This window comes from Bombus pyrosoma, linkage group LG3, assembly GCF_014825855.1.
Source record: "Bombus pyrosoma isolate SC7728 linkage group LG3, ASM1482585v1, whole genome shotgun sequence".
NCBI classification, from domain to species: Eukaryota; Metazoa; Arthropoda; class Insecta; order Hymenoptera; family Apidae; genus Bombus; species Bombus pyrosoma.
The window spans coordinates 10,557,751-10,584,696 of record NC_057772.1 but is presented as its reverse complement, the minus strand read 5'-3'; the positions used below and the strand labels follow the sequence as shown (position 1 = coordinate 10,584,696).

The 26,946-nt window shown below is 34.1% G+C and overlaps 2 protein-coding genes and 1 long non-coding RNA gene across 9 annotated transcripts in view; 2 read left to right on the top strand and 1 right to left on the bottom strand.

The window, feature by feature from the left end:
• LOC122566351 (protein alan shepard) overlaps positions 1–26,624 on the bottom strand; it is a 45,720-nt gene extending 19,096 nt beyond the window's left edge. For 2 of the 6 annotated variants that reach the window (XM_043723478.1, XM_043723483.1), the window contains exon 1: positions 24,690–26,619. In XM_043723478.1, coding sequence (XP_043579413.1) covers positions 24,690–24,746 — 57 coding nt within the window. In that variant the 5' untranslated portion in view covers positions 24,747–26,619. Of the gene's footprint in view, positions 1–24,689 lie in introns of all 6 variants that reach the window. The other 4 variants (XM_043723481.1, XM_043723484.1, XM_043723480.1 and 1 more) reach the window with 3 other exon arrangements.
• LOC122566355 lies at positions 11,171–18,081 on the top strand. Of its 2 annotated transcripts, none has more exons than XR_006316477.1 (4): positions 11,171–11,439; positions 11,704–12,524; positions 12,768–14,129; positions 17,351–18,081. It is a non-coding gene; the product is annotated as an uncharacterized LOC122566355 (long non-coding RNA). The 2 variants fall into 2 exon arrangements; XR_006316478.1 differs by having other exon boundaries at positions 17,345–18,081.
• On the top strand, positions 22,767–24,668 carry LOC122566353. Its single transcript, XM_043723487.1, has 2 exons — positions 22,767–22,836; positions 24,291–24,668. Exons 1-2 carry the CDS (start codon positions 22,767–22,769, stop codon positions 24,608–24,610), a joined length of 390 nt encoding a protein of 129 aa, XP_043579422.1. The 3' UTR covers positions 24,611–24,668.
• Positions 26,625–26,946: the final 322 nt, after the last annotated feature.

Genomic DNA, 26,946 nt, shown 5'->3' with positions numbered 1-26,946 from the left:
TAATGATTCCTTAACAAATAGGAGGGCAAATATACATAGATATTTTATGGCAAACATCAAGTTTATAGCTTGAATTGATCAAGGGAAATGACAGATTACGAAAGCATTATAGTAAATTTTGTGTACGTGGAGAGTACTTTGGTATGCACAAATATCGATACTTCCTTCAACTTTGTAAAAATGACGATTTTTCAGTGAACGACTTGTCATTACCATCTACTTCACGCATCACCGTTGTTTGAAAACGCTCGCGTAAAGCTATCTTTGCCACAGACTCGTTCCGCTTTCAAAACGAAATAGCAAAGAGGAAAGGAATAGCATTGAAATAAAGAATTGTCTGCAGAGATGTAATTTGCATTCATGTATAAATTAAAATTATGGATTTAACCTTTGACTTTTCCTCTGATTTGCTTAATTGACAATCTATTCGCTAATTCTTTAATATTTAAAAGAAGATTATTTGAAACAAATTATAATGAAGAAAAAATTCGAAATATATACTTATGAAGAATGTATAATTACGAAAGATAAAAGAATTACAGAACATATGGTTTAAAAGTTGATAGTCTTTAAATATATTTGAAATTTTTTATTTCTATTCATAAATAAAACTATTTGTATATAAAAAATTATAAAGGAGAGTAGGATTTCTTAAAATCAATAGCAATAGACGAGATGGTCGATGCACAAAGCAGAAATAAAGGGAGGAGGGAAGTACATATATATATATATGTATACGGGAATTGGTGATTCTTTCTTCTTATCAGAGAGGCGTGACTGTACGAGGTCACTGATAAATGATAGTGGTGGGGAATTCTTATCGAGTCGTCCAGTATGCATATGTGAAACTCTCAACTCTCGTAATCACTTTCTAAAACAGTCTTTCACCTTATTTTTTTCATTAATCTGTTTTGATAACACTTTTTCAATTCTGTAACTAATTAAATCATAAAAACATTTTAAAAAGAGATTATACAAATAAATATAAAAAATGTATTCCACTAAAAAAGATAGAATATATGCTTATAATACAGTAAAAATATAACTTTTAAAAAGAATCATCTTTTTAAACACAGAAGATCTTTTGACTGGCAGAACCTTATATAAACAGAAATTGAATGCATAGGTAATAAATAATTTGCATGGATTGATTTGTTTTGTCTTAAGATAATTAAGTTTGTGTTATTAGATTTACTCACAGAAATTTAAACATATAATATGATAACTCTACTTCCTAGCTTGTAATACCTGCAATTTGATATTTTTGGAAATCTCGAGTTTGTGTAATATTTCTCCGCTTTCTGTCAAAGCGTCAGCAATGTTTTAAAATACAACCTAAGTTGATGTAATCAAGTGATAGATTTATGAAGGAACGCGGGATTTTGTGCTACAATGAACAATTACACGTATTCGTCACGTTTGAAAACTCATAAAAATGTAAAACAACGTACTGATAGCCGTTCAAGAATCTATACTTCCTATTGGAACAATTGAGAACAATGAGTGGCGACAATTCAGTCTTACGATTTATGAAGCAATTTCGATATCAATGAACTGCTAACTAATTATAGTTTTCGGTGATAATAAATCAACTTACAATATATTCACACCGTGACAGAAATATTTACATTAATTCCTTGTAAAATACGTTTCATCGATATCATTTATCCTAGATTTTTCTATCTAGATTTAAATTTCTTTTAACACGTTACAGAAAAAAATAACATTTTAGTAGAATCTAAATTTCTCTTGATAAAAAAGTTACATTAAAATATTTAAATATAGAAACATAGCAAGTAATAAATCATTGTCTGCTTAGTAAAAGTTCTTAAATAAAACTTCAATGTGCTACACATTAAGTGCTAGAATATTGAAATTCTATTTTTTGTAATTAGATTGAGAATTGATACTAAAAGTACAAAAATTAACTTATCTAAAAATATACAATTATGATTGTACTAAAATTCTTTCATTATTTCTAATTTCTAGTAAATTCTGTAAACTTCTTATCGTACAAGAACGTTTCGTTTCTGTTACATTTATAACAAGTTCTTGCTTGGTTCAAACTGAACAAGTTAATTTTTTAGACACTAATTTCATACAAAAGTAAATGTAACACGAGATACTTTGTAAGATAATCCTGACTACTTAAGAGATGCCAATGTGTTTCTTATATTACATCGATAATGTCTAATAACACCGTATCATTTGGAATATCTAGCACAGTTAGTCCCCTAATTGATGATTAATTTCAAGCAATACCTTGTTTCCTTGGGCAGATATATTTAACATTACTATCTCACAACTTCCTGTACCTTTATTTTGTCTTCAAAATTTCTACTCATACAGCCACTACTTAAGTATAATTTTATACTTTTAATAATATTTTTCAGTATTCTAACAATTAAGTGTGTAATTTTATTTATACCAAATTATTGAAGTTCCCAAGGAAATAAATTTCCAAATTTTTAATTTTTTAAACTTAGAATATTAAATGCCACTTATTATTATAATATTGTTTCAAATTTTCGAAATGCAGCAGACAGGGCATACTGTTGTTGAAAAAAATTACAGTGCGAAGCGGATTAAGGATAGAGCATCTTCGCAGGATATGACATGGACCGAACTTTCTTTTATGTTAATACATCCCACAGCAGGTCCTGAGAGGAATCAGGATGTCCCACATACCATGCCAGGGCAAACAGCGTCAGTTGCAAGATCTCGCATGAATGTTACGCTCTATTAGCAAACGGATTCACGTTACAAATACGATAAAGTTTTTTCTTTTTACCGAGACCAGAAGGGGCCCACCAAAGATTCGTTGCCGTAGATTGCGAACAGTACACCGAAGAGATATTTTCTCTTGGGAGCACCAACGTATGATAAAAATCATCATCCAATCGATATCTTTTTACTTTTCCATAAGTGACGCCCGTACAAGATCAATTAGTAGTTTTGTTATTTTTTTATGCTTATTATTTTCCTTGAATCCACCAAATAAAAATCTAAAAAGGACTTATACATAGATAGTATTACTATAGTAATTACAAATAAAATAAGAGAAATTCCTATAGCTTTTACCAATTTTTTTTCTAGTGAAATCACATCATATTCTAATGAAATTCTACCGCGACAAATTTGAAATTTCCAATTGAAAGTCATCACAGAATTGCTAGTTTCTTTGATAAAACATTTTCAAGGTTGTTTTAACGTGTAACGATCAACGTACACGAGTTTAATTGAATTCCATGGCCAACATGCGGCAACAAATTTGCCATAAAAGAGAGTCATAGAAGCGAGTAGATGAAGCGAGCCGATAAAGTTTACCGTGCGTTAGGACTGCAACTCGCTTTAATCCCGTTTACTGCTTCACGGCCAAGATGCATGCAGTCAGTGAACATGGTAACAGATATAGAGACCGTACAGGTAGATACTCGAACTACTCTCACGCAGTAGCGGAGTGTCCGCTTCTCGGTTTCAAACACGCCGTTAACTCCATCTAGAAATTCATTTTTCCTACATCAACTTTACACTTCGCGGCACGCTCAACTAGTTGCCCAATAAAGCTGCATCATAGTATCGAGTAGTTTACTCGCTTATAAGTGGCAGTTTTAAAGTGGCAATTTGTATATTTAGAATAGTAAATTTCAACACTTTTGTATTATTATAATAGATTTGGGAAACATTACATATTGAAATTATGATAGATATGACTTTCACATGAAAGAGGTTATTGTGTACGACATTCTAGGAAGATTAAACATACTTTTACATTTGAAGTAGGAAAAAATGAAACTTTCAAAAGTGCTCGATATCTTCCATTACTGTCTCGCCTGATACGTCACTGACTGTTTCACGCAGCGCTGGCGTGCATGTATCTAGCGATGGGACCAATATCCTCGTGTGCATTACCAGCATTGAATGTTTGATTATTTTAGTAAATGCTATTTAACATATTACTTATCTATCTGGAATTAACATTTGTTATTATTTTGCATACTTATATTTCATGCACAGTCGACGACAAAAATAAGTGGATGTAGTAGAAATAGGTAGTAATGAAGTTCCGTGAAATATGGCTTGTACACATAAAAATTTAAATATTAATTCTAATTATTTACTAAATAATTTATATGCTATAAAGATATATAGAAAGAAAATTTAAGTATATAACACTAGTACTAATTCGGCTAAACTTCATTGATATCTGTTTCCATTACCTATCCACTAATTTTTGTCTCCAACTATACACATATACTACAGTTTTTAGCATGAAGATGAATTTAGCAGAAAAATAACATAATAATAAAATAAAGTACTAATAAAATTAACTGATTAAAAATTCTATATTAATAATCCATATGTCGATAAACGTCCATATGTGGAAAAATCAGAAATAACAAGTAAAAAATCGGTAAACTTTCATCATTTATAGTTCTCAAGAACAAATCGAATCAGTCCCATCGCTAAACATCGACGGATGCGCGTGGATGCGCATGCGCATGCGCGTACGGCCTTAATGGTCAAGAGAGGACGGGAAAAGAAAAGTGGCAGAGGGGAGCAGGTAAGAGGGAACCAGTCGTCAGGCTCGCTCATCCCTCTGCGAAAGAGTTCCTCTTTGCCAGCGCATACCGGACATTCCGTTTCTTCACCTTGAGAAAATACGTACACTACGTACACTACGCACTCACGCAACACGGTGTGACACGCTCTGCTGTTCCTTTCGTATTTCACCGAGAGACATACGACACATACATACACCAATAACTTCATGTTCTAAACTTTAGGTTATTTTACATTTGAGTAGCTCTCTGTATCATATCTATTATCGATAATTGAACTTTCTTTTAGATCCTAAAAGTTGTAGGATATAAAATTCTAATAGCTTCAAACACATCGGGAAAAAATTAGTCAAATCGATATTGAATTTTAAAGAAGAGATCAAGAGCAGACTATAGAAATCTGAATATTCTGCCCAGCCATATGTTTTTGGAAACGTTCATAGACTGACTAATCGAGGACAATTTCAACGATACCAAGCGAGCCACGGAATACAAAGTAGGATTTCACGCCGAAGAACACAATTAATTACTTTCAGATCGTTGTACCAGCAAGGTCGACCTCGAGGCAAGCGAGTGTACAATACCAACACGTTTACCTTCCGATTGACCATGCTCTTTCCCTGTCCGTGTTTCAAGTACAAAATGCACGAGGATAATTTATGAGAAGATTCCTAACAAAAACTTGATTGAAATTCGACGAAACTGTTTCACGAAATTAGGAAGCTATGGATATGATAAAAACCTGTAAATAAGTCTATCGCAGACAACATTGGGAGGCACGTTCAAGTTTTTCACATCAAGGGAAAAGTATGCGTGCTATATCGCAGTTCGTCTGCATAGAGAGAACGTACTTTTTAATAACACTCTTCGTTGAAAATATTTTCTCCTCGACATTCGTTGATGAAGTCACGTATCGTGACCGGCCGGCCAACGTTATTTGAATACTTTGTTGCACGAGAACAACGTTATCATGTAGAATTTTTTCTGCATAAACATTTTACAAACTTTTCAAACGCTCCAGGTAATTTCTTATGACGCCTTCGAAATTCTAAAGTCATTTCGATGATATTAACATGATAGGCGCTTAATTATGTAGAAATCTAAATACGACAGAGGATTTAAGTAAAGATATAGGCGTACCTAATGTAATCGGGCGAGTAAATATGTGTTGCCTTCGATCGAATGGTCAAAAACTTACCTGAAACAGAAAAAAGAAAGCGAGATTAGTAAGCTTTATATACAAAAACACTACAGTTATATCGCTCAACAAATGAGACAAAAAGCTCTAATATACTACATAAGATATGTATTTAAAGAAAAACATTGATGCACTATTACATATGTTTCTTGCTCGTTTAACATTTTGTTAGAAACAATTGTTTTTAGCAAAATCATTAGATCGTGGATGCTTATGCAAATTCAAATTTTTTCAAGCTCTGTTACATTTATTATATTTCAGATATTGTATATATTTTACGTACCTAATATATGCATTGCGTGTATTTTTATATCTTTCAATTTTCCATAAACATATAAACATTCACAATCTACTAATTACTGTCAAACAATCTCAACAATCTACAAGCCATTCATGAAGCACTATTTTGTCTAGTCCCTTCGCATCTAAGTACATTGATTAGATGTGATTATAATGAAAGAGTTTTAATATAAACATTAAACTCTGTAATTTACCTCTAAATTTTGATACAAGAAAATTGCGATACTCTAAGATTCCAATAAGAAAAGGAGAAGGAATATCAAAAATAAAATACCTAAGTAACGATCGGTTATTTACGACTATTTTCGTCCGCATTTTTCTTATCGATCCGGCGATTCGCGGAACAGAAAGTCAATCTGATAAGGGCGTTATGAACCATGAGCAGTACGCAGTGAAAGTTACAAAAGACGTGGTGGTTTATTTGAAATTACACAGTCGGTAAACGCGCAGCAAAACCTAGTGAACACCAATCGTGACTTCCTCGCGACCGTTAATTCTTTCTCTCTCTATGAAAAGATCATTCACGCACAATGCCTATTTCACAGTGATTTTTATCGACTCTAAGTAAAAAGAAGAAGAAAATATTCTTAACTAATCGAATTCCAATAGCGAATTCAATCTTATGTAAATCAACTTTCGTTTTTTAACGAAACTGCCATCGAGTGATAGAATTTTTAATTAATATATCTTATTCATAAATCATAAATAATCTTCTCTTTAAGTTTATGTTCTTCTTTTTTCAAGTTACGTATATGGAAGTTTTCAGCAGAAATTAACACTTTCGTTTAACCTTTAATCCAATAAAATCCAATGGTATACCACGTATATCTTATTACTATGTATCTACGCAATATATGCATCTTACGAAAAAAGTAAATATAAATGTATGAAAGTATGTACGTTAGAATAAAGTGCATGAAACTGAAAACTGTCGTTGGTTTCAGATCAAAGTTGATTAAAGTAAAAAAACGAGTGGTTTGCGAACAGGATCGTCAGGACATAAAAATGAACCAGCTGCTATGAATCGTTTTGTAATATGTAAAACTTCGTAGCCTCGAATGGCTTAAACTTAAACGATGCACCCCTTTTTGTAGGCACCACCATATATATGAGTCATATTTTTCTTATTTCTTTTCTCTCAACTGACGCAGTCTAAATTCGTTCTTTGCGTTTGCAAGTAATTATATAATATTCATAGAAGGTGATGTTGAATGAAAAATAGTAATTTTTAATAAATAAAACGTAGAAAATAAGACATACGTGTATCAAGGTAGACGTTTTAATCATTATAATATTCAAATATGACGCATGTAAGAATTTTAAAAGCAATAAGTTTTTTAACATACGCATCTTAATGTATAAGAACATATGTAATAAGAGAAGTAGAAGAAAATCCGTAAAATGCTACAAATTATCAGCTACAATTAAATAAGTTCAATATTTATTTCGATAAGTACGATTAACGCGTTGACACGTTTCCAACTATTCGGAATGATACACGATACAGCGATATACTATATTTTACTTCTTAAATATAGTAACATTTCCTACAGAAAAATTTTATTTTAGAAATATCGTATCAGAATAGCATCAATAAACATAATAAGATTTCAGTATCACATTTTATATTATTATAATTCTCGGAGTATAAAATCCTTCTCAAATTTTTCAGGACGCTACTTAACATGAATTTTATACGAATAAAAATTGATATTGAAAGTTGTTTCGATTGGCAATTCGTTAGGAGGCGCGGAAGAAAACACCCAACAGAGCGGAGGCAGCCGTTTGTTCGAAACGAAAAAGCAGCCGTTGTCGGCCGGCGAGATACCAAGTTCACTGACTCCGATGACTAATACGAAATTAATTACTCGACTGCTAACGTTTCCTTCCAGACGCCTTAATGGCGCTCCGACTACGTGGAAACTATGCGAAATTTACCGGGGTAGAACCGGCAAATCGTGGAAATCGTTAATTACCGTTCACTTCTACATAGGACCGTCGATCGTATATCGTTATTGTTAGCGGAAAAACTTGCATGAATTTACGACTGTGTTTACGAGTAGATTGAGTTACAAGCACGACATTAATTTCTTGTGTAAATCGTCGTGTATAAACGTATTCAAACGTTAATTTAAAAAAGTATCACTATATACGTATCTCTTGATGGTTATGAAAATGGTTTGTATTAGGATAGTCTGAAAAGTATTCGTTGTAATATCAAAAACAATAAAATATAAAATTGCAAGATGAGGATTTCATTTTGAATTTCTTCACATCGAATCGAATAATTCCGATAGAATATTCCGGTTAAGATTCATCAGTGTTTAGAAAGCAAAATTGCAATCTTTCGTAAACAAATTTAACGAAAAGTTGTATAAAGATACTTCCCTACTAATTATTACACAAGTGATAAAAATATTGTAAATTATCAACTAGATCGTTTCGTAGCCAGAACTTCATCAAATACAGTATTAAGAATTTATAAAATTTACTTGACCAGAATTATCTTTAATTAGGTGCATATTGACATCATTTATTGAGTTTCTAAAACTGTAATTCTAAACGCAAATGTGATTTTCTAGTAGATGTTTCATTAAAAATAATTTTACCAAATAATATTGCACGATAACTTTAGACTATGTAGCTTATTTTTGTACAATGATCGTCAATGGCTATTGTTAAAACGTATTACTCAAACTATTTTGTCGTCAGAAAATGTCATAAAAAATCAATGAATGCAGTCTATCGTCTCACGTCCTTCGACATTTTGGATGCATTCCCAGATCAACAGGTTTCGTGGAACAAAATTTGACTACGACCTAGCTTATTCTTGCGTTAAAACCAACTCTCGTACGCGACGGAAGCGTAACGACATTATTTATTGCCCGTTAATTTCGATCATAAAAATAACAAGTGCGCGTCGGGAACGAATAGAGATTTCGTATGATAAAAATGCGTGGCAATAACAGAGAAAAACACGAATCACTGTGAATCTCTCTATTGCATTGGTCTACACGTGAAATTTGGAAAATTTGATGCTTTCGTTTCGTTGAAAATAAACGATCACTAAACTGTGAATTTTTGTTTAATTTCATATTTTTATAGAAGCCTAAAAAAGTGAAATTTACGTAGAGATTTGGTCTACCTACTAAATGTAATAATGAGCTATTTATTTTACATATTTTATGTATTTGTTTATACTACGTGCATTCTATACATTTTAGATATTTACATTTTGATGTTTCCTACAAATGTATAAATATTCACAGTCTAACAATCACAGATTATGTGAAAAACCTAAGAGGTTGAATCGAGGCAACGTCGTATAAGCAGTTGAAACCGTCTGCACGCAGAACGTTAGAAGTTTCACAGTTAGTACCGATACGGTTATTGAAGTAATATTTCGCAACTACCTCAAACGAATACAACAGTTAATTTTAATTACCCCTATCTACACACTGCAGTTAAAGGATTGAGTCATAAAAATGACATTAATATTGACGATCATATAGTAATTATGTTAATGAAACTTTAAATGGAGAATGGTGTTAAATGTTGGTAAAGTATAAGTTAAGATTTACATAATAACTTTAATTGATTTTGTTAATATTTTATCATGTACCTCTTTGCAATTATTTTGTAGCATTTCATTTCATAAGTAAAACTCATTTACAATAGAGAAGAAGATAAATACTTTTGCTCGAGACATTTGTAATAATGTTTTCATTAAATTTTGTTAATTTGCCAACTGAGAAACGAATTATTATATCGAATACGAAACAATTAACAAGGACAAAGAAGATTGATACAAAAAATAGCAAAATTCTGCACATTTGAAGTGCTTCCAACTTACATTTTCCCCTAGAATAACCTAGTCTAGCGATATCCAACCAGTGTACCTAACTATTTAGTCAGGGACACTAACCACTTTTCCTTTTAGTCCCCAAATAAAAAAATTGCAATAGTCAAAACAACAGCCGTCCGATGTGAACGCCTTGTTGTGCACCAAATGTATTTTTGGTTTGCCGCAGAATTTTAATAATTAGTTTATGCGTGTCACGAGACGAGAAAGATTGAAAATCGCTAATCTAGTTCTTTTTATATTTCGTATCGATACACACTTCGTTAACAACGTATCATATATATCTTACCATACCAACCACGAGTCAATTACAGTGGCGCGCTTTTCAAATGTATCAACAACAACGATCTCTAGTGTGTCTCTATTATTCCAAAATGCAATTACCTACAACGGCCGAAACAGGAATTTCAACTCAGAAACGTTCCGATTCATGCACGTGTCGCCGGTTATTACGCCGGCGCAGCATTTAAGCTCCGGCTACACTCGCGTTAACGTAATAATTCAAGACCCGACGCAGAACTCGGTCTGGTCGGAATAGAATGATTGCTCGCATACCACAAATACGTAACACGCTGCGCGCGCGTTACGCGCACGTCGCCAACGATTAAGCAGAAAGTATTATTTTGTGTCGTTAAGACGCATTCTACGGATTTTCACCAGGTAGATCGAACTTCTGCGCGTCACTAGTTTTAACTATTCATATTGGATTATGTTCCGAAAGATCCATTCTGCGGTTTGTATTCGAGATATTTATGGTCTTTAAAGATTACGTATTACTTTGGTATTATAGGATACCTATGATCTATGGACAGAATTACTCGATGGAAAGCGGCATAATATCTATTGATTTTTAAGTTTGTAAAGTGGAAATTTAAAAATTTGATAAATTTAACTCGTTTACTGCCATCCGAGTTTTACATAATTTATAATAGTATCACATTCTAGCGTAATACCACATATATCACCCTAGGTTTAGATTGATTCGTTTAAATATAGTAATTGTTGTTACAGTAATAAGTGCTGAGATTCATCATATTTGAGTTATTCTAATTAAACCGGTCATTGGAGAGCTAGAAAGAAAATTTAAAGAAAGAAAATATCGTACTTCAAATCTAAACCATCATATCATCTCCTTTCTTTGGTCAGGTGATCCAGGTTATGGTGGCAATAAATTAATCCTCCATAACTGGATTCTTTGTTGCTCATCAGAAAAGAATTATTGTTGTGGGCAGCATCTTTGATCTGGTGGAAGAAATAAGAACTAATAATAAATTGATAGATGGCAATAGAATGATGCAATAGTAGAATATAATGACACACAGATAGAAGACACGTAAGGCATAAGATATTGATCTAATTAGATGTATTATAGTTTGTTCCCTGTCTGATTTATGGTTATTGGGAAACTTTATAATTAGTTTTCTTTAAAGATATTAATTAGCGTATAAGAATAGCATCCTTTAAGAGTGAAATCATTTGAGAAAAGTCAGCGTTTTTCTCTTTGCTGTTCAATGTAGGTAAGTCTTATTAAAGTCCTTTAGAAGTTAATTAGAGAAGATCAAAGCCCTTTGTAATACAAATTGCTTTCAACATTTTATGAAAATAAAAATGCGGAAAGCTGAATAAGCTGAATAAGCTTCCAATATCTGTCCATAATCTGGCTATATCTTCACGTTTAACCAATAACGTATATCTTGTTAAATTAAATTTTAATACAGAGGCGTATAAGTTATATGCAAAAATGCATTACATAGCACAAAATGCATTAATATACATTGCAGAACGTCATAGTTAGCTCTAGTACTTGCATAAAACATCATAACAAATTAATTGCCGCCAAAAGGATGCTGTTGAGAATAAGTGGATCATTGGTTGGCACTGCTAGAATAAAATACTTGGAAATAGAAGATATGACCAATGAAAATTAAATAAAGTAGCAGATACAGTTATAGTCCATAGAGAGGGAAAAGTGTTGTATAAGTTATATGCTAAGTATAATGCATTTTTAATTCAATAAAAAAAATGATCAGACTATTAATAAGGATCTAAACAAGAATAATTAAGCTACTAATAGTTGAACGATGAACTTCTTTGTTTGTAAAGATAGATTACAGGGAAACAATTTATCGGCATAGGAAATGCGACAAAATCCGGTTTTATTTAACATCTTCCGAAGCAGATGGTCAGTTAATGGTTCGTCATGAATATCGTCAAGCTGACCTACATACGCGGCACCAGGACATGGATCTTTCCTTGTGTTTGATCAGCGAATTACACTTTAAATATGCAACCGAGTTACATTTGACGAAAGTTGATGAATTTCTCGCATTGGAATTCACCTTTCGTTACGAAATCTCTTTGATATTCATTAGCTGTCAATTTCCACGTTTGCCACTCAGCTACGAACAATCAACAACATGTCGCACTTTCAAGCGTGTGACGTGTTCTATGCTAATTTTATAATGATTCTGAGTGAAATAAAATTTGACGATATCGATAGCGGTACGCATAATGGACGATTAACTTTCAAGAGAAAATTTGGGCAAAATGTGAAATGGAGGATAGTTATTAGCAAAATTCAATCTCTACTTTAAAGATAATGGTAAAATATTATAGATCACTATTTTAAAATATAGGACTCTTTGAAAAAGAGGTTTCATATTTTATCATATAATCGGTTTATTTATTATTAATTAACTCAAAGAAGTTTCTTTCCAAAGAAACGAATTAAGAATGTCTGCAATAGTTATACAAATTCCATGCTATATAACTAGATAGATAGATACATTTAAATTTATAGATATAACTAACTACTACATATAACTTCTCCAATTTCCTGTTTTAGATATTTAGATCACCTACAAAAGCATTCCGATCTACAATCGCTGAAAAGAATGTATCGACAGAGAAAGAAAGAAAACAATATCGTATCCTGTATCCTTCTTTTTCAAGAGTACTCGAAAAAAGGACTATCTAAAAGAGATCCTCTCATCGATGAAATTAAACCCAGTTCGATTCGCGGAAACCTATCTTTCTACGAGAAAAAAAATATCGGTGGATGATTCCATCTGGCCAACTCGGTCGTTGAGACTGCAAAAGGAAGAACGATTCTCGTGTCGCTTTTTCACGGAACATACATCTATGGCTCGAGTCTAGCGATCCATCGGCCGATCTGTGCAGGTGCACACACCAGAGAGAAGACATTTTGCGTGCCTTCTCTTCCCTTTCTCTGTCTAGTACACGTACCACACGTATGGCAAACGTGAGACGCATAATACGTTAGCCATTTGAGAGGCAAGCGTCATGATCGCGATTCTATGGTTTCATATCGAATAGTGTGATTTTATTATCGCGATTAAATTATTTATCGTGAGGTTAAATGTGAACTATAAATTATTGGACATAACCAAGGGTTGTATTCGCAAAGAGAATCGGACTTCTCAGGTCTTAGGAATTATTTAACTTTTTTTGTTCTAAATATATAGATATTTAATAAATTTTCTGTTATGTTTATGTAAGATGACTGTATCAAACTCTAATCCTCTTTTAATTCAACTTGCGTAAGAAATCAGTCAAAGAAAATATTTCCCTTCCTTCAATGAAAATTTCAGACTCTCTAAAAGCCCGAAGAAATACGTTAGAATGAAACAACAGACAAAAGGACGATGTGTAACAGACTAGAAAAAATGAACGTAGAAAGAATAAAGAGAGGGAGAAGAAAATAAAGGCAGAACTTGGTTGGCCGGCTACCTGATCATCCCGAGTCTGACGCCCTTTAACCGAGTTTAGGCCGACGGCAAGTATTATTAGCCAGAGATCGCGTGCTTCCGTGTCCTTACCTCATGAAACAATGAGATCGTCCGCGAAAGATATGCGCCAGAGCGTTCTACGTTCGCGGTATATCGAGCTCACGCGAGACTCTCTCTTTACCCATAGAAATCCAATCATCTTGATATTATTCTTTCTCTTTTTATAATTCATTTTTTCCTTCTTTAACTCTATGTCTCTGTCTTTCTCTTTCTCCCTTGAGCTAGGCGAACCCGTTATAGGTCTCCTTGAACTTGCTCTCCAACCAGATGATGAATTATCTCTATACTGAACAAGACCAGAACGTGCCCAAGCTCCTACAGACCGGTCACAAAGACGATTTTCAATGGGGTCGTGAAGACGTAGGGAACTTAAGATCGTGGATTTTAACAGCTTAGTGGTGAGATTTGCAAAGATATTACATGAGAAAGATGCGAAGATATTGTATGTATATATTGTGATACCTGGAAAGTAGAATATGAGGATGGTTGTCTTAATGGTTTCTTTTTTGTTCGTGAGTCCGACGAGATAGTTAATGAAAGTATTCAGCGCATGAGGAACCTTGACATTACATTCAATTCAAGGCTAATGACCTTGAACTGGCAAGCTAGGTCATGGAATAGAACTTGGAATTTTAGCGATTAATAAATGGAAACTAGTACTATTCTTAATATCGATATGTTCTAAAGAAAACTATTTTGTTACTAAAAATTATTTGTAAATCCTATTTCAATTCCATAGAAGATAACAAATTTACTTATCTACATAAGTTCCAATTTCTTATCTTTGAAGATTAGAAACGCTTTCCTAATTCTTGCTTAAAAATTGGATTTTAGGCGTCTACTTTAGATTGAATTGTACATGCGTAATAAACACGTAAAAGTACTACTCGATTCCACGTCGAAGAGAGAACTACGAAGCAACTCTGTACCGTTTCAAACAATTGCTTATTATTTGTCCAAATATTTGTATCGTTTGCTAAAATATCTTAGCTTCAAAGGTCTAAGTTTCGTGACCAAAACAAATAGAACTATTACTATACTAAGTCCAGAACTTCACCTCTATTTGTACTATTACAGTTCCTTTTAAAACTACTTAAAACTTTTCTACCTATACTTCTGTTTCTTTTCTACTAACATTTCTCAAAATTGTTTTCGATCATAGATATGTAAGAATTTCTATTTGTTGTTACACAGTAAAAACTACTAAGTTACACGCTATTACAGTTATATATCAGGTAATAGAAACGCTCAGAGAGTCAAGGCTTTTCAAGCAAGGAATTTTGCAAGAAACGCTGGACATCGTACGACCTTGACTCCGCGCAGACATCGGGTACCGTTGCCTGTCTAGGAAATTTTTTCTCGGTGACCGTGCGCGTCGGCCACGAGAAAGCCGCCCATAAGTAGACAATGACAAAGATTATTGCACGCATACACCGTATTCACGTGGGTGTACTTTCCGTTTAGTGTCGGCCACTTTTGTCTAACGGTCTGTATAGCCATCAGATGCGTGCGGTATGTCAACAAATGAACTTTTGCACGCATCCGCTGCCTTGTCAGGTCGGTGATTCAGTCGTTGATCGTTACACTCGTTACCTCCAACTTTCCCTTTCGTTATCATCACCCTATTTATCGATCAAGAAACAAGAAAAAGAACTGTCGGGTTCTCCCAATTTTTATCGTACAGCTTTCTCCTTTTCTGTGTCAACGTTTACAAGATTATCTCCTCGATTTCTAATAATAGTTTAAATTGTTCGTTCGATAAATGTTCATTAAGAACTGCTTTTCAACATTTCAATTAAATTTCTGAGAAGGATTTGTAATTTTCAAATAGTATAAAATTTCATTTAAGAAGAACATATGTATAATAAGAACAACAACAGCAACAATAATAATAATTAAATTAGCTAATTGAAATCAATTTCATTACTTGCTAATTTTTGGCTCTGTGTATTTAAAGGTGCTGCTACTTGAGAAACGACTTGATTAACAAGTTACGTTATCGTCAACCTATTCGTAGGCAGATATTTAATCGGAGATATATGTATACTACTTTAGACACGATCATTTCGTATTTTCGCTTGCGTACGTCATACAGGTATTTCATCTAAATATGTAGTTCACTCTGCAACTCTAAAGTTAAATGACGCTTCTAGGAAAATTCTTACGTCTAGAGTATCCCAAGACCGCGGGGATATTTGTATGGATGAAAACCAAGAGAATAATAATATGTAGAATGCGATAAGTTTGCCCGAAGCAAAGTGAAGCATACAAAGAACAGATTAGAATGACACATCATTAATGTAAACAGCCGCAGAGATCATTTTCAAAGTGACTCATTTCCGACGAAATGAGTGTGCCTTTGCTTACTTCTCTTCTTCTTCTGTATATCTTTTCAGAGAATAACCTTAGAATACTTTATTATTTGTCTATTATTTTTCTATTTCCTACCTTCTATCTTATCTGTTCCGCTTGTTTCTAGATCGATTTTGCACATTTACGTATATAAATATTTTTATTATTAAAAAAAAAAATACGATTACCTATATTTAAATGAAACTACCAGTAAGAATAAGCGTAATATCCTACACATTCTATACATCAAACTTCTGTTCTTCATACGTAGCGAAAAATCTATTTACATATTATAAACTATGTAAAGTTAAATATATATCAAGGTATTTTAATTCAGTAAAGTTGAAAATACGAAGATCATCAATCTAAATGTAATATGAGAATTAAGTAAGTGTACAGAAAGTATCCACTTATCCTTCGCTTGTTGGTTAGAAGTATACATCATAATGGTTTTGAATTGTTCATAAAAATTAAGTTCTATGAGAATATACTAAGGGAAGAATATTGGATTACAGACAATGAGCTACAAGTCGGTGAGAATCATAATTTTACAAGTATACACGTTCATTCTATTAAAGACGGTATTCTTTGGTTTCATAAATTTAATCAAATAATAACAATAGCCAGGAAATTTGGCACGAGACCAATTAAAGAATCTTCAATCTATTCTCAACGTAAATTCCCACAAACGTTAATGCTCAATTTAATTACGTTAAATGTACATTTGAAAGCTTATGCTTCCATATCTATAAATTTATTTATAGAGATAAATCTTTTCATAATACAATTACATGAATTTACGAGTAAGCATTACCCTACTATTTCCCTATTCGTACGTTCGCCACTGTATTTCTCTTATTACCACACTATGAATGTGTGATATAAACAGGATACATATAACATGAAAAAAGGCATAAAACATCCGAGGTAAAGCGTTAGTGACAACGTTTTATGAATAGAAGGAATGTCTATCGAAGTTCCATTTATTTAGTTGTAATACATTCAGAAAAATATGAAATGGCATAAACACCCACAGTTTACTTATTAATCATCATATAGAAATTTCTTAGAAGACTTCCCTGAAAAATGGTCGCCAGTAAATCTAAATCTCTATCTTTGTAGAAAAGATGAAAGAGGATATTCTCGTTGAAGTATGTATGCGCGAGAATTCTCGAGAAAATGTCAGATGTACGCGGTATCGGTGGCATTAAGAGGCGCGAGCGATAAAGGCAATCAAATTATTTAGCATAAAAATGGCTAGTTGCAGGTTTCCCAAGCAGCGAAACCGCCTGAGGGTGTCTTTCGATGGAGATACAATCACTGCGTAGCGTCATGACGAGAAGAGAATCCTTCGATTCAACGAAGGAAAAAGGACGGCTCTTCTCTTTCACTATCGACGAATCAAGGCCCTTCGATTTTACGCTAGCGACTCCTCCAATCTTTATACCGTGTGGCTGTGCGACCGCGTAACGCGTTCCCCGGGACGATTAACCGTATAGTTTGGTCAGTTATGACCGACGCAGGAATCACCGTAATTACGTAATCACGAAATTGGCCTGCCCCTAAGGAACAGAAGGCAAATTGAGACAAATGGTAAAAGGAATCATGGCCACCAAGCCGACAAAGATGCCGGGCAACGACGTCGCTGAACATTTCTTCTTTCAACCGAATTCTGGCCAACCTTTTTTCTGCTAATTCGACAGAAGTACGACTTTTGAGCGTGAAGAAGCTGGGATGTTAATAATAACGAGCTCTAAGTTTGACAGTATTCTTAAGTTCAGTGATATGACTTTCACTATCTTGAGATTATTATTTGAGGGAATAACTTGTAATACTGAGAATATCGATACTATCGTATTATATATATATGACCAGAAATAGGATTCCTTATGAGATATGTTTTAAAATAACTGCTTTAACATTCTCATAGTAATTAAAAATTATGTTCTTGTATTTATAGGAAGAATTCATTTCCTATGCTTACGTTAAACTCTTGTATTAAAAGCATAAGGCATAACGGTATATGATCTTAAAGTAGGAAATATATTATATAATCAAGGAATAAACCCATTCAGAATGAATATGAGTATTAAATAGTTAGTAAATTCGTCTTTAGAGAATGTAAATAAATAAATAAAAATATAAAAAGAAGAAAGGAGTTCTAATAGGCATAGGCCGGTATCGTTTCCCTAGCAACATTCCTCTTCCCTCCGTTCATGGAGACCCTTGTTCATATAACTCGATTGTGAAGTATTTCAAAACCGGAAGGCAAAAATGAGATTAATCTCGGTTCAGTGTATCACATCGTCGAGATTTCCGGATGTTCGTCCTCGCGCTCCAGCGAAGGGAGCGGAGCCTTGCAGCCGCTGCAACCACAAATAATCGATATCCTTGCTGCGTCTATTCTCTTCACCCTACCTGGCCCTTTCTCTCTTCGCCTTCGCGCTCTTCCCCCACTCCTCTTTATCTCTCTCTCTTTCTTCCCTTTGCACGTCGGTTCGTTTTTATATTCCCGTCGCTTGCAATTTTTATCCACCCACCAGCCGCTTTTCGACGCGAAACTCTCCTAACAATGAAAAACTTTCGTTTCGTGGCGGTATTTTCTTTTCAAACGTTCCACAAAACCGACACGCGAATTTCTGTCACCTCTTTTCCAGCTTTCAGTCGACTAAAAAACTTGGTTTTTGGGCATAACCAGGCTACACCTTAGCCTTTGTCTTTCGTTTACGAGCTAGAAAAAAGTGGACAAATTTTGTTTGTCTTGTTTTTGCTAAATGGAATCTCATCGTTCTGAAGATGTATTTGTTCTATTGTTTCAGTCTAGTTGCTTTCTCCTCCTCCTTCTTTTTTCTCGATTGTACTTTTTAGCTAACGTCTTTTCTGATCTGGTAAATTATGATTTGTTATGGAATCTTTTATTACCATTGATTTCTAGTTCTCCAATCGATTTCGATGATTTCGAATTAATTCATAGGATGTCAATAATAATAAGATGAAAATATCCAGACTGCAGGAATGGCAAGTAAGAGAATATCGATAGACTATATGTTTCGTAATATAATTTAAGATTTTTATCTTCGAGTGTTTATTTTCTGGGAAATCTATGTATCGTATGATAGAACGCTTTCGGGTAGTCGATCTCGCCCGAACTTTGCCGATTCGACAAGTTCGGGTTTTCTCGATTTCGCGTAACCGCGCGTAATGCAAACGATTATGTGACTGAAAACATGAAAAACAGACATAAGAAATATACACCGTTGGTGCATTATGAAGGGCGTAGTCCTCGTTAAAAGATAAAAAATAAATATTATTATCGTAGTCTCTCTTTCTTTTTGTAGCAGATATTTTTTATAACACATAAAAAAGGAAAGGAAGTCCTCGCGTTATGTATCTCTATCTCTTTCGCGGTCTATACTTCTTAGATACGTCTATGGACGAAAATGATACACCAGAGCCAACGGTACTCCTGAAATCATCAGAGACACGCAGATCGATGGAAACAATCAATCATCATGATCGCCAGAAGTGGTCGTGGCTCGCGACGAGAATGACTCGCCTATGTAATCGCGATTGAAACAAATCGGTTCAATTATCGTTATGAATTCTCAACGTCGATCGACTAAACGCACTTGGTGAAGCATCGAGTACCGTTCGCAAGCTTAACTAAACGCAGCGAACTTTTCTATTCTTTTGCAAGGAAAAAATAAGAAATGTTATGTAATGAAAAAGAAATATTAGGAAAATCATAAAATTCGAGAATACATAATTATATATTATTCAATTGTTGTAAGATAATAATGTATGCGAATGCACGTTAAATCACGGTCAAAGGCAATTATGAAACGTGACACTATAGTGATCGGTAGCGTTCAATGTTCGCTCGTACTGGACAATCTTCAACTATTAGTACTTTATGATCAACGGAGAAAGTAAAGACCTGTATATAAAGGTCATTCGCACTTTTTGTCCTACGTTTTAGTTTCTTATTCGTTTTGTTTTTCTAACATGTAACATGATACCTTTTATATTGAAATTTTATTTTATGGAAATGTACTATAAACATAGACTAGAAATTAGTCGATTTTTAAAAACCGCATATATCTTATGTATAATATATGTACATACAAAATCTGTGTTACGTACAGGTAATCCGTGAGCCTACATAAGTTTGGTCTGCTATATGTTGACTTGTAAAAATAATAATAACGAAAATATAAATACGAAAATTAGGAAAAATGCAGCTATAGAACTAGAAATATAAAAGGATAGAGATAGAAATGTAAAGAAACGATTGAATTCTGTCTAAAGAAGCTTTTTGAATATAAACGAAAATGCAAAATTGACTATTTCCTTACAATCGTTGATTAATAAACAACAATCGAATAATTTTACACCTCCAAGCACATTAATATTGCAAAATGATTCGTTAATTCCAGTCTAATCAGCGTAAAGGATCGTCAATTTTATGTATATAAATGGAACAATTCGTTGGCTGACATTGGCTTTCGTTCCACAAGACTGCGTACATTTAGGTAAATTTTGTTGAAGCAGTTTCTCACTGAATAAGAGATCAATCGAGGCCCACGAGCAATTGATGCCAAACGAAAGTTGCTTTGGTTTGGAGCAGAGAATCCGATAGCGAAATTGAATATCTTTCTAGATCATTAAGTTTGAAGATCTCATGATTATCTTGAACCGTCTCTTATAGATACAACCTAGGAATTTGCAAAATAAATCATACCAATAAGAAATCTGACGAGATAGACTTAACCTTTTAAATCATTAAGTTTGAAGTTTCTAGTATCAACATAATTCTTTTATTCTACCTCATAAATATGACTCCTAACTTTTTGGATTAATGATTTCAAATAGAAATTTAGTAGTATTGTTATACTAGTATATATATATTTACTTATATATTTATTTTAAATGAATCAATGTTATTAGACATACTATAAAGGCATTATCTTCAATGAATTGTTTGATTATTATGTACGTAGTTCCTTATGTAGTTTCTCAGGATCTATACAAATCTATGGATGGACTATTTCCCATAGAAATAATTCAGCAATGCTGCTTCTTTTTATTTTAGAAAATTCAGATAACATTAAGTCTTACATTTTGTTACTAATAACATTGTAGCATTTAAATTATTTTCAGTATTAACTTTATAACCTAACGTAATATTTATATTCCTCTCCACCACAAGGTAACTTTTAGGAAATTTTTCGATAAATAGAAGAATCAGTTATATTTTACATTTGTTTGCAAATAATCTCATCTTTGTATGAAGTATTAAAACTATTTGTTGACTAAAAAATTTAACCTATATAAGTAAATCATATTTCCTTTCACTTTGTTTAAATGACTATTAGATGATAAATAATTGGATAAAAAATCTACATATCTGGGAAGGAATTTATTTATACGAAAAAATCCTCTGCTATGTACATCAATAATTTAGCATGTAATTAAAAGAAATTAAACGTAAAGATGTCCGAATTGTTTGTGAAACATGTACAATGTGCAACTTTTACATCCATAAAAACCGGTAAGATAAAAGCATGCGAACTTACTCCGTAAATTTCACGTTTAGCTCGTGCTAAATGACAACTTTGTATTTGGTCACGGTAATTTATGCGTGTGGGTCATTAATAATATCATATGAAGTGTTTTATTTTAATATATTGCTTAGTGAAGAAATATAAAGTCAAAAATAATATTAACTATGAGACGATCTAAACTTAAATATAGGTTGTAGATTTAAAAATTTAATAATTTAGTGGAAAGATCTAAGTTTAGATACCACGAGTTTCAAAAAGATTTATATCTGATAAGAGTCTTAAATTTAATGAATGATGTGTTCTTGCTATTGATAAATTTTCTATAGATATATCAATTAAGATAAAGAAAGAAACGATCATGAAAATGCACCAAACAATGCAATGTTGGGTATAAATATGTTACAGATAGGCGTCTGTAATCTTGATAAAATATTTGATGTGTTAATTAAACACTTCACTTCAGATTGTGAAGTTCAAAGTACGCGAATAACAAACCGTGGTTACGTTCAACTGACCTCCGCGAATTTATTGATTTTGACTTAATATACTCTCAATATGCTTCAATCTCTGTTCTATATGAATTTGAAATTAATAAAATCTTTTTTGTTTCTTAATATTTGAAGATTCATGGATTTTACACAATTGTTTAGTAAAAAAGAAAGTTAAAATAACTGCATATCGATACACTACGTTACTTTAGTTTGTGTTAGTATGATATTCAAGTATCAATTTTCCGTTGGTAACACTGAAGAGAACAGCTGTTTGCACACCAATCCGTTTAAACACATTTACCATGCGATAACCTTTACATTGGCTACATTAGCAATCAGCAAACTTCGAAACAACGTGAAACATTAATTGTCGATATTGTTGATCATAAAATGACATTCTATAATTACACTTAACACTTTTATTATTATATGAACTTTAAATAAAAGTTGACAAAAAATATCAATATATTAATTTTTAAATTCTTATTAAAATTCAGTTGTCATATTACAAAACAGAAATAATTTCGATCATAATTATGTGTTTAAATCTATGCGAAAATGTTATTATTGTGTCACTAAAAGCATACAACGAGGTTGGCTACACTGACGAGCGTTAGGTCGAATTTCAATGTGTAGATTAAGAATGCTTCCGGATAGTGGCTCCACGTCGCTTTCACAAGCAACTAAATATTATATTAGTAAGCAATTGAAATTTCTTTAAATATTGACAAAAATATTTCAGAAATAACATATCAAACAAAATATAGTTATTTATCTCATATTCCACCCTAATTCGTAACTATTATTCATGAAAATGTTGATCATAGGAAGGGCAATAAAAATACTAATCAAAAAACAAAATTATGAAAAATACGAGAATTCCCTTAAATGGAATTCCTACTCATTTCTATTAGTTTTATTAAGCAATAAATCAAACGAAAAAAAACATTCAATGAAGTTTACTTGTCTAGAATTATCACTTTTTATCGCAATTGGTATATTCAATGAGCAGAAAAATAAGTATATTAAGTGTAGTAAAAAATATAAAATTTCACGAAAATCTGAGCAATTGAAAGTAGACACAGAACAGGAAGAAACGACAAGAGCCTGCGCAGAATGCCAGGACCGTATACATAAGAATAAGAACCTGTCACATGCGCTATCCAAATACCAAAACATTTATTTTGACATTTCTGTAAAGACAAATCACGAAAATCATAAATGATAGTTCCATTAAAAATGTTACAGTATTTTGACCAACGAGAAATGTATATTTTCACATGTTTTCAATTAATAAGAAAAAATAATAGGAATAATATTTTAAATACATTTATCCGATTACATTTCAGAGGAGATGATACTCAATGAGCCAACAGTAATGATATTCATGACTATAATATAATAGAAATGTTACTGAAACCATGTGGTTTGAAACACTTTATTCTTGATTTTTCAGGATCAATTCAAACTATTCTAAGTGTTACAAGTACTATAAAGAATAGTATAAAAGAAATAGATTAATAAAAACTGCAACAACAAAATCATGTAATAGAAATATATATTTATTCCAATGAATGCCATTAACGTATTACCGGCAACTAGTATGTACCTACTCGTGACAATCGTCAATTCGATCCATTAAGTTGATCATTCGTAATTTATTTAAATACTATCGACAGAGAGACTGTGGATTTTTATGCATTTATGAAAAATTTAACGATGCAAAAATACGCAGAATGCATACGCAATGCAAAAATGTATAAAATATCCAAAATGGAGTACTGGTTTTGATAGACAAAACACATTTCTGCTTAGGTTCTCTTTCTTTAATAGTGTTTAATTTGTATAATATCCACAACCTACTGAATAATAATGATATTGCGGATTTTCATGCATTTATAGGAAATTTGAAAACGCAAAATTGCAGAGAATGCACATAATATGTAAAAGTATATAAAGTATCCATATAGTATGATTTTTATAACACTAAAGTTATAACAATTACTATATACCTAGTAAAACAGTTTTCTATCTAGTTCCTATTTTCTTAATTATGTTCTCAAAAATATGAATTTGTATAAAAACCCACACTCCATCAATAATTGAAAGCAAAAAAAAACAACCAAAATGAACGTATTCTAAACTATTTCAGACGAATTCTCCCCGGTTACAAAGCACGATAGACTCTCTCGAGGGAGAGAAAAAAGGAAGGAAGGAAGAAAAGAAGCAATATGCGAAGACGGCCGAGAGAAGTTGAAGTGGGGGAGAGAAAGAGGAGACTGGGTGGGGCAGCAGACGCCCCGCGGCAAACTGTCAAACTACGCCGGTTCCGCAAGGTTCGTGGCCATCGGCCGTCCCCATGGTAATGCTACGTTTTCCAAGAGCATGTACACACAAGTAAATATGCACTCACATCGACACGAACGCGAAGCATGGAGGGTTCGATGCGGAAAACCGACCGATACGAATTGATTTCGAATATAACTAAAAACCCGAGTAAATTATATGAAATAAAATGACAGAAAATATCGTTGGATTTCATTTGACTTACCATCATTTTATAGTTGAGCTTCCTTGGCGCAGCTACGTTTTCCATTCTCACGGACATGTTAGCGGTCTTATCGCTCGTGGCGCCCGCTCGAAAATATACGCTGTGCCGTTGTCCTATTATTACGGGTAATGTGTGTGTCTCTCCTCTCTCTTCTCTTATTTCGTACTTGTAGATCGTTGCTGGTTTTCTCAGGCTGGTGTTGCCCGGCCGTTAAAGCAGCGTCACCCGCGGATTTTCGATATCTCTTCGACACTGGTCAGATGCAAGCAAAGAACCAACACAGCACGGTCACGAAACGAATTTGCACTCCGATCGGCCGATAAACCGGGGTGGAGCGGAGGCAGAAAAAGAGTGAGGAAGGAAGAGAGAGATGATGAATATAAGTGTGGGTGAGACGCTTCGTAGTACGAGGGTTGTCGAGGAGGGGGTAGAACCTAGGACGAAGTACAATACGTATGGTTATGGACGCGAAGGGACAGCAATAAAGTCAAAGTCGATAGTTTTAATACCGACAAAACCCGATGCGACAAACAATAAATCACTTTGCAGCAAAGAAAGAGAAGAGAAAGAAGAAAAAGGAGACGGTAGGACAATCTGGATAGAGAAAGAGAAAGAAAAAAAAGAGAGAGGGAAGAGAAAACGTGAGCTGAGGGGTTGAGACGGGAGGAAGAGCCAGAGGAGAAAAAGAGAGAGAGGGAAGTGGTGTGTGCGGCTTTCTGTTGCAATGACCGAATGTACACGCGGTACTACGTAAATGTAGTCAAAGGTTGGAGTAAGGAAGAGCGAGAAAGATGAGGAAAGAAGGGGGTAGAGAGCCTGAACCGATGGCGATATGAGACGGATGTCGAGTGTCAAGAGGGTGTGTCGGCTTATACACTTCACTACTACTATCGGTCGAACACTTTTCTCCACGTCGTAATTCGTTAATAAAACACGCACCACATCGAGAGAATCAGTTAGGCTACACCGAGAACTAAGACAACGAGCAGGAGAGACTACGCGAGATTATCACCTACTTCGGTGTCGTTTTCAACCAATACTGGTTGCTGTTGCGGTACGATCGTTCTTATCCACGTCGTTGCCGTCTTCGTCGGAATTGTTCCCTTTATCGTTGTCCTCGTCGCTTCGGTCACTGTCTTCCTTAAGTCCTTATCTTCGATCCTTCGTTCGTGTATCTTTCCAATCACACCGCCTTCTTCCTTTATCCTTATCCCTCCTCTTCGTTTTTCTTTTCTTCTCCTTCTTTCGCACTTAGATCTTCCAATTATCGCGAAAATCTTTCTATCTTTATTCGTGCTTTCCGTCGTCGTCTTTTCGTCCGTTATATATCGCGCGTGTGGCCTCGCACCTTTTTAATATCGTACAAATTCCACGAAGCACTACTAATACAGCATGTTACAAAAATAGAGTTTGTGTTCCCTTAAATAAAATAAATGTACAATTAATTGTTACTTGTGGTTAGGAAACATTTAGTGTATGTGTTGTCTTGTAGGTAGAGTCTAAGCTACTGCCCGGCGAGGTTCGCCCATCTTGCCCGAAACTAAGGAGAGTCGCCGCTTGGAGGCGCTATGCTCGCCACCACCAACGGTGGGGCTCCGGCGGCCGCACCTGTCTGCACGACCGCCACTCAACACACATTCACTTATCAACACGTATACGAGCGATATCTTACGAGTTCGTTGAGCGCGACAAAGAGATAACCAATGTACCAATCGTCCGTCCAATAAAGACAGGGAAACTACAACCTAAACGAATGACGTAGAGGAGAGAGGGCTATGATCACCGCGGTTTTCTTGATGAGTTTCAGCGTGGCGCAGTTGGCAAGCATGCGAATGAACGAGTGGCGAAAGCTCGACGGAGACCGCTAGCAACAGCGCCCCGCGAAAGACGAAGAGCGATAACGAAGCACGATACAAGGGAAGAGAATGAAAAAAGAAGAGAGAGAAAACGGACGACAGACAGTGGCGGGTGGTATACTCACCCCCGTATACGCGACCCTTCGCGATACGGCAATAAACATGTGTGCCATATGCCCTCTTATGTAGAAATCTACCTGAGATAGAGTACCGACCGACTCTTGTCTTCTTGTTCACCGACCATTTACTAAAGGAGAAAAACCGGTAGATATTAAGATCTCTCTCTTTCTTTTCATAGGATGAGAGATCGATTCTTTCGGCTCTTTCGTTGATGCCCGACGAGCTTCTTTCGCACCTTCCCGCGAGAGACTCGCGTTATCGATCGTGGAACGACCTCACTC

Coding starts and splice junctions, on each gene's coding strand:
- LOC122566353 (XM_043723487.1), top strand. CDS start 22,767: ATGTGTAGATTAAGAATGCTTCCGGATAGTGGCTCCACGTCGCTTTCA. Junction 22,837..24,290: donor AGCAACTAAATATTATATTA/GTAAGCAATTGA, acceptor AAACTATTTCAG/ACGAATTCTCCCCGGTTACA.